Source organism: Lepeophtheirus salmonis, unplaced genomic scaffold (genome assembly GCF_016086655.4).
Source record: "Lepeophtheirus salmonis unplaced genomic scaffold, UVic_Lsal_1.4 unplaced_contig_282_pilon, whole genome shotgun sequence".
NCBI lineage: Eukaryota > Metazoa > Arthropoda > Copepoda > Siphonostomatoida > Caligidae > Lepeophtheirus > Lepeophtheirus salmonis.
In genome coordinates, this window is record NW_027293532.1 from 9,791 (window position 1) to 19,406 (window position 9,616).

Genomic DNA, 9,616 nt, shown 5'->3' on the forward strand with positions numbered 1-9,616 from the left:
CTATAATTGCTTTCTATTTTTCTGAAATTGGACAAAACGAAATGAAAAGTTGTTACTAAGTGACGATTAAACAAATGCAATATGAACGATTTAGTGAGCTAAAAAAATTGAAAAAGTAAACAATAAAAGTGAAGTAAAAATTAAAAATCGTTTACAACAACAAGCTTCGATATAACTGAACAATTAATAGCAATTATTTACCTCTTCAAAACGCGTCTTGCTATCGGAGAGTTCCAGTACTTTATACAGTGTTTGTTCCATATCATATCGAAGAATGAAGTTATTCCTTTAAAAAATAAATAATTATACCTCTAGTTAAATTATTATAATGTATTAATTGAATAAGGAAAACAAACTATGTTGAAGTCGAAAAATAACCTAAAAATTATAAACTTTAGGGTTACTCCGATTTTCATAAAAAGGGAAAAGGATTTCTTTATAAGTCAAAGTTTTGAATTGTCATTTCAGAAAGGAACAGCTAAATATATTTCCTTATATTTTGCGATATAAAAAATTGTTAGTAAACATTGAAAAACTATTTTTATGTTTGGTTTTGGTCTTTTTGACAAAATATTTTTATTCTTGACAAAATTTATTTTTCCAAGGGTGTTTTTTTTTTTTTGTGTGTTTGCACCAGAATATTATTATTATAAAATAAGGAATAGGCCCATATACTATTATAGAAAAGTATAACTTATGTTGAGTACAATTTTTTGATTTTCAAAAAAGAGGTCAGGTGGTTTAGTCTTTAGGGAGAAGGGAATCAATATTTTGAAACTAATACAATTTAAAAATAAAATAAATATCTAAATAAAATAATATCAATTTATATATTTTGAATTTACTCTATATTTTATGAAATTATTGTCATTTTATCTGTATTCTGAGTTTATCATCAATTATCCTTCCCAATCAATTTATAAACAAGTTTTTTGGATAGTCTGACCAAGGTTTAAAAAGAAACATTTTGCAGGGAAAGAGGGCTGTTGGTCAACCTATACATACGTATCTCTGCCACAACTTTTACAAAAAAACGAAAAATTGATCAAAAATCAGTTGGGAGTAATTCCAAACTATATAATAATTATCGGTAATAGTCCACAACTTAGCAAAAGCTAATTCAAATTTAAGCAGTGAACGTTCAGAACGCTGATAAAAGGAAACAAAACAAAAAAGGTCATAGCTGACATTAACAACACAACCGTAATATATGCATCATCTTTAAAAGAAATGAAAACATTATATCAATCGAAAACCACGTACAATTTACTTAAAATTTGCTCAGTTGTTCATGTTCATTTAGAAAAAAATCATTGAATGACGACCTTCCATTTTGAGTCTCACAAATTTTGTCGAAAACGAAATCTGCTCTGGAATTAAATGTTTGATTTTCCCGAGTCATGTTCAAATATCTAAATAAAATGAATAAACATTTAAGATTCCAAAACATTACTTTGACTTATTTAAAAAAAATACTTTTCTATGATTGTATTATTTGTTGAGCATGCTAAACCCGCTAAAAGTTGATCTGATTTATCGACAGATGAATATTGAGTAGCAACAAAGTCCCAAAGAGATTCATTTCCATTTCGAACTGCTGCACAAATTGAAGCTTCAAAAATGTCTTCACTAGTAAAAAAGAAATGAAGGAATTAAAATGAATTAATTATACATTTGAAAATACTATACTTCGGAATATGAGTGATATTTTGCATCCAGTTCTCAACTGCCAAAAGGGACCTCTGAATACATTTTGAATTATCAAATTTGCAGGACCATTGGGTTGAAAACTGCCACAACTTTTTATGCAAGAAATCCTTTGATTCTAAATATTCCTCGTGGTATATATCGAACAATTTTTGGGTTATATTCATAAAAAAAACCTAAGAATTGAAATTATTCAAAGGATAAGTAGGTACATCTTGTTAAGATTTATACTTTTGAACATGATTATACACTAAGTTATAATACAATGATGTAAATGTGCCTCTTAGATTGAAGAGATTGTTCAATCTAAAGTGACAATAAGTGAAAAAGGCGTCATGTTTATCTATCAAAAATGTGTTTTCTTATTTCTAATTCTGATTCATCTAAAATTACATACATGCGCTTTTTCATCTTTTGCGGAGTTCATAACTATATCCCCTCTTTTGACTGAAATTGATCAAATATAATTCTATAGAAGTCAACGTTTTTGACAGGATGATGTATGTTTCTTTAGAATAAACCAACAACATAGACTATTAATTAAATCCATGGCTCATAGTATATGAATGATAATTATGCTCTTCAAAGGATAAAAGTTATTTCAAAACAAAAATACATAACCCTAATCATATACGAAGGGTATTTCATTGGATATTTTTTGATTGAGGTTCCGGGAATCTTGAACATAATTCATATACTTAGTTTTTTGTTTACTTTTTATTTCAAGCATCTTGTCTCCTCTTTTCCTTTCAGTCTCTTTAGTTCAATCGTTTGACAAAAAGTCGTTCTCCCTCTTTCCCTCACATGACTTGAGATACTACTTTATCAATTTCCTTGTAATTTTTTTTCTCCAATTGCAGAGTTCCCTTGTTATAAGAGTGGAGGTATTGTGGCATATTTATACAATAATAATGATTCTCTACTTTTTGTATAGCGTTATCTCCACCTACCTTTAATTTGTCATCATTTTCAATTCGAAATGTTTTTGATGTAATTTCCGACAACTTTTCGAAGAAAGTAATCCATATCAACGGCTGATCTTCATTTGGCAAGTATGTAGTTATGTTAAAGGGGATTACGTAACTAAGTAATCCCCTATTAGCCAAATAAAATGAATCATCTATCAATTGAGCTCTGTTATATTTGTTTATTCTTGAGTGGTTACGAAGTAGATAATGCGTGATTCGTTTCCAGTTATCGTCATTATAATTAACTCGATAGTATCCTTAAAACAATAGTTACGAGGACTAAATTGAAAATATTGATATATGATTAAAATATGGTACCTGTTTGGTTGACATTGAAAATGACAGGGTATAAGGAATGAGAGCTTTCCTTTAAGTCCTCATCTTGAAAAGTTTGACTCAAGTTTGAATCCTTCAGCCAAATTAGTTTTTGTATCCCATTTCCGTATTTGTCTATAATATCATATTTCAATGGAACCCACCATACATTACCATTTAATTCGTTCTAAAAAATACTAATTATTCAGACGTTTTGAAATCTTTTTTTAAAAAGAAATTTATCAAAATTTCAAACCTGATAAATCTGAAGAGAGCCATTTTCATAATTTGGAGACACATTTATGACCGAATATCCTTTTTGAGTGAGCCAGGATTCCATCAAATCCTTCCATGTCAAATTTTGTGGAGTAATATTTTTTTTCAAAGATACGACCTCATTTATTTCTTCCCAAAACAAATCTTCATTGATATTTTTCAAATTACTGGAAAAAATTATAAATATTTGTAAAAATACAAATGTTAAATTGAAATTAAAATACATTATCATCCTCTACAATTATAATTCACATATTCAAAAAATAATTAGACTTACTTCTTTTGTATTAGATTTTTGAAAACTTTTTGAATGTCCTCTTCACCAATAAGATCACTTAACATTCTAATGATTGAAGCACCTTTGGAATAAACTATAGAATGAAACGAAGAGAATAATTCTTTATTATTATCTATTTCCGTCTTAATAGGTTGAGAAAATATAGTAGGATCCACTTTCATGGCGTCTTGAAAAACAAAGATTATAAATTTATCCCATGAGCCCTCTTCTGAAAAAAAAATTGATGAAGCCAAATAGGATAAATAAGTTGTAATCCCTTTTTGTAGCCACACTTCATTCCACCACGATAAAGTTACAAGATTACCTATTTTAATAAAATAAATAAATACAGAATCAACTTAATGGAAAACAATAATAAACTTCAAAATTCACCCATCCACTGATGTGACAGTTCATGTGCTATGGTGACTATAATGTTCTCCTTTAAAAACAAAGAACGAACGGAGGACACATTTTCATCAATCAACAAGGTTCTAGGTTTGAAAGTGATAAGACCCCAATTTTCTAGTCCCTCGGTCTCAATTTCAGGGATTGCAAACATATCCTTAAATCAAAAAAGTTAATTGTTTAAATCTGCTCATATCAAAGGTCCTTTTGGGGATTTCCCCCTCTGTCTCCCTCAGAATTTTTAAAACTAGCCCTTTTTATGATTTGTCTGTTGACTTACAAGCTTAGGTATTGGCAATTGAATTCCAAAATATTCATTTAAATATTCATGTAAAATTGGAGTGACCCGGCTAGCCAAGTATGTTTTTGACTTGTCTTCTTCTTCTGGAGTCCAAATCCTCACGTCTTCAGTGTTATTAAAGGGAATCGTTTCGTTTTTGTAATTTGTGATAATAAATGCAACTAGATAAGTACTCTACTCATTAATGGGGTTGAGTCAAAGATATCGTGTACGAAAACCTCAGAATTTCTAATTGAAAGAATGGTTAAGAATTACTAAATGTTTATGGTTTGTGCTATGGAAAATTGTACTCAAGTTTAATTGTTTCTTTTATTGGCATATTTGAAATGGAAGTCATATTTTTTGGACGACGAAGAGTTATATTAAATACGGACTTAAAACTTGGCTCATCGAAACAAGGAAAGACAGTTCGAGCATAAATTGGCTGTAATTGAGTGTAATAAACTCCTCTGAAAAAAACAACAACAGTATAAGCAAAATTACTAAGGAATTCTTAACAAATATTTAAGTTATTTAAATATTTCTGGTATCTAATCGTCTTTCAGTTTTGATGTATCGCTCATTGGTACCTTTATTAACTCAAAACTCTACTGATTCAGTACTATAAGTCCGAACAAAACATACAAACCATATTCATCTCATTTGTCGTATATATATCACAAGCTTATATTGTTGTTTAGCGGGTAATACACCATTGTAAGGTTTTATTCCATGTTGTTTTTGCACCATTACGTTATAAAAATTGTAAATCTTGTCTTAGTTGTATAAGTTGATATAGGAGAAAATTGGGTCATAGAGTGAGAGTTAGTAATTCAATTTTAGATCTTGAAAACGATTAAATTTTAGACCACTCTCTGAGGGGGAATTCTAGACCTACAAATATAAATACAATTTTGACAACATAATATCGCAGGAACCTTTTGAAAGTCCCATACTAATGATCAACAAATCACAATTAATTACGTCATATCTGTATGAAGTAGTTATAGAACGATCTATACTTAATGATGTAATTGTATAAGAATCTATAATTAATGACTTAATTATAGAACAACCATACATCATAACATAATCATTCTTAGTCCATTTTTATCAGAATAATAAATGCTCTAATCAGGTTAATTAAGGCTAACGGTACATTATTCTCGTGCATTATCAATTTTGTATAAAATTTACAAAACTAATTCAATTGGTGAACTTAAAGAGGGAGTTGACAATATTATTCGTGAATATGATGCCTTAAAGAGAGCGCTTTAAAATTTAAAACGACTTTTAAGAACTTATAATTTCATCATTGAATTAATATTATCCTTACAGAAAAAGTTTTAAATAACGCCATTAATGTACAACATACTGTTTAACATATTTACTATATAAAAAACAAAATATCACCTTGATAATAAACTAATTGCTTGACTACTGCATTTTAACATAATGAAAAGGCCCTTGCTAAATAATTTTATAATAAACGCGGATTTAAAACTGAATTGATTTAAAAAAATAAATAAAGACAGAGATATGCAAATGTATACTTGCTTTAAGTATGGTTCAAACAAAAACTGGTTCTGTCTAAGTTAGAAATGGAACCTACAATATTTTGCAAAAAATAAAATTTTGTTCCACTTTCTAAGTTTTTCTACATTATTAAAGATTAAATATAAATGTAGTACTTATAAAACACAAATCCTCTAATTTGGTCATCTCCTTCAAAAAATAAAGATTTTTTCGTTTCAGTTGATGTTGTAGTGTAATTCATTGTCAGGATGTAAATTGATCCATTTTGCAGATTCTCAGATAAATGAATAAGAACAAAGTCTGTACTGTACCATTTTCTTCTACTGATGAATTGTTAATGCTTATATCTGTTTTATAAACCTTTTCCTTAATATCCAGATGTGTAATGTTTAAAAATTTTGCATGCAATGTTATATTTTTAGACCCTTCCACAACGCACTCAACTTCAATTCTGACGAATCCAGAGAGATTGTTGGATTCTTCATATTGTGGACTGAGTTGGATATCATAGCTTTTAGGTATAACATGATGAGGTAATCGTAAATCTAGAGCCTGAAAAAGTAATAAAATGACATTTAAAATAAGGATTTATCAGTAAAGAAGTGTGGGGCATAGTTTTTATTGATTTTTCTATGAGCTATACTCAGGCACTTTTCTGAAATAAATTCCTGAGCAGTCAATCAGTTTTTTTTCAAATATTAATTATCTTTCTTTTGAAACTCAAGTATCGCCCTAAATTCATAAAAAAAAGACATATATTTATTGCAAACAAACTATTATGAGTCCATTTAAGAAATAAATTAAGTGAATTAGATTAACTATCCATCACGATCACAAATGGGCAGGCGTAAAATAGATAATACAGTTAAAATACAAATAGGTATCTATGTTACAAAATTGATGTTTACATTTGCATATTGTTTTAACTTTAGCATAGATCAAAAAAATTATTTTTCAGTTTATCAATACTACAAACTGAGCGTTATAAAAAAAGTAATAGGTTTGTTAACAACTCTACAAACACTTGAATGATACTTAATAGGTGCTGCAAACAATGAAACTTGTATTAAGTGGCCAGAAAAAGGAAACATAAAAAGCGAACGGTTATTAAGGAAGACCTTTTTACTTAGGTTTCCTATTTGTAATAATTCTGAGTTTGTAAACTTTATATAGCCGCTCAAATCAGTTTTACATTTAAAAGATTTAGCCGTTAGACCAATTTTGACTATATACCAGGTGTAGAAAAAGTAATGCGACCTTATATAAATAAAGTTTTGATTAGTAATTGTTGATTAAATTTTAAAGTTTCAATTATTTTTGAATACCTTAGATTCCAACCCTTTGATTGATGTTGGAAACAAAAGTTTGGTATATGTAGCGATGGAGGCAAGAAGAGCCCTAATAGGTAATTTAATCCTCACTAGGAGGACTACCTTGGGTATCATGAAGACCTTAAACGTCAGCAAGGTCACAGTCTGTCGGGTGGAAATAAATTGGTCTGATGGGGTCAATCTTTAGGAGCAACCCAAGGGTGAAGACCCACCAAAATGAAGCCTAAAGACATCATTGACGCCTTTAAGGTCAACCTAACGATGAAGATGTTAGAGTACGCCCAACAGAAGAAAGTGCATCGCTCTTGTGTGGGCAAGGCCATCCCATGGCTGAAGGAAGTCCCTTAGAAGAATTGAGATGTCACTCCTGTACCATCGTCAAAAATAACTCTCTCTTCAGCAATGTCAACAACTCTTGAATGACCTGAAGCACCGTTAACCCTGTCTACAACAAGCAGAATGATCAGGCGGTATGCTTTGGCAAGGCTGACAACAGCATCACAGTAGTCACCAAGACCAAACATCCGGCCTCTGTGATGATGTTGGGGTTGTGGCCCTCCAACTTTTTTAATCTTGGGTACCGGTTACTCGCAGCCGACTACTTGATTGTGTTGAAGGAAAAATGGGGTCACATAAGTCACCAAGACCACGAATAAGTCCAAAAAGGCCAGGCATGAATTTGAGCAGGACGGTCCTCCGGCCCATACGGATAATATTGTACAAGAGTAAATGGGTAGGAACATGAATTTCTGGTCCAAGAACCTTTGGGCCCTTCAGAGCCTAGATCTGAATCCACTGGTTTACTTCATTTGGTGCAAATTGAGAAGAAAATTGCATAGTCTGCCATCTGAATATTGATGCCCTGAATACCTCCATACCCCGCAGTGGATGATCATGAAAAAGGTCTACATTGCCAATATGTGTAAGGGATTCTGGAGGCAGTTGGAGCTTGTCATTGAGGCTGATGGTGGGCAGATTAATAATGAATGTGTATTGTTATTGTAAAGAAAATCTATCTTCACCATCATCCTGATCAATTATAAGTATTTTAATGACTACTTAGAGGCAAGTCTCAGTACTTTTTCTACGCCGGGTACATATATAAATCTAAAAGATCAAATAATTCTTACCCTAACACAATTACAATTCATGGACCACAGAAATATAAATGATAATATTCTTGACATGTTCCAATGATCAACCAGGTATTACTTTAAGCTTCAGTGATTTATATGCTACTAGTAACATTGTAAACAAGTTTGTTTTATATATATATGAATTGCTTATGCATTTAACCAAAAAAAAAAAATGTATTTGTTAAATAACATAACGAAATATTATAATCACTAAGGAGAATATTCTGTTACATAACAACGCATGTAAGCATGTCGCGAAATATTAGTGAGACAAGCACCTATTATATGGAAAAATTATTACATTTTATATCACACTTGTATTATTTTTTTAACTATATGCTTTAGTGAGAGACGGAAATAAGGTACTTCTGACGTTATTACGTAGTAAGAATATTTTTAGAATAGTATAGAATGTTTAACTCAATAAAACAGCTTTGCTAAGTCCAATCGATTAACCTCCCATAAATTTATCCTTTTTTTTTGTAACAAACTCTGTAAATAACAATAAATTTACTTATATATCGGGTTACTAGTAAAATTGTTCGAGGCAGAATACATAACATTTTAGGATTTTTTTTTGATTTCACGAAATTATTTCTCCATAGTTTAGTACTAGGAATCTGTATCAATCATTGAATTTTTTTTTTCCCTACATATTTTAAATTGTTTGATTTAACAAGGGAATTCGTTCCAATAATCTAATTATTATTTATATTCAATGCCTTTTTTTAATAAGATTATATTGATTTTTCAAAAAAGCTTCCTAAACATACCGAGGTGCTTCAAAGTTCTTAGATATCCTACATATCATTTCATATTCAACATTCTTTATTTGGTTTATATATTATATCGAAAATACATAAAACCGGAGCCATTGCGTAAAAAGTACGTAAATAAACATTATAGTATATACTAAATGCTCCGGGATAGAATTTCAACTAATATTCTTAATATCAATCTTTTAAAAAAAACAACAGTAAACATGCAAATAAACAATTATGAGAAATATTTGTTAATATTTCTTAGAACCCTTTTTAGAATACTTTGATGATTCCGTGAATATGATGGAAGGTAACGGATTTCTTCCCTTGTAAAGTAGCTGAAATCAAATAGAAAAATATGCGGGAGGGGGTATGCATTTCAAATTTTTGAAAAAAAAAGAAGTTATGTATCATGGGACACCTTAGTACCAGGTCGTTCAGGTAAATTTGGACCATTTTTAACTATATCTTGAACAATCTGGAAAGCAATTAACTTGGTTATTTGAATTTTAAAGTGTGATGTTGAGCGTTAGGTGTGAGTTAGTTTCGCAACTTTTAAGTCAATACAATTATTTATTATGAAAGAACCCCGGAAGAACACCTTCTTGGTACTCTGGGAAC

The 9,616-nt window shown here is 30.2% G+C and overlaps 1 protein-coding gene across 1 annotated transcript; it reads right to left on the bottom strand.

The window, feature by feature from the left end:
• Positions 1 to 938: 938 nt before the first annotated feature.
• On the bottom strand, positions 939 to 8,356 carry LOC121131207 (aminopeptidase N-like). The gene is given in 14 exon segments (XM_071893912.1): positions 939 to 1,412; positions 1,477 to 1,629; positions 1,690 to 1,883; positions 2,658 to 2,932; positions 2,994 to 3,177; positions 3,247 to 3,433; positions 3,544 to 3,868; positions 3,937 to 4,108; positions 4,232 to 4,425; positions 4,428 to 4,480; positions 4,543 to 4,744; positions 5,923 to 5,956; positions 6,014 to 6,319; positions 8,229 to 8,356. Coding segments are annotated over 14 exon segments (2,442 nt in total). The 5' UTR covers positions 8,250 to 8,356; the 3' UTR covers positions 939 to 1,270.
• Positions 8,357 to 9,616: the final 1,260 nt, after the last annotated feature.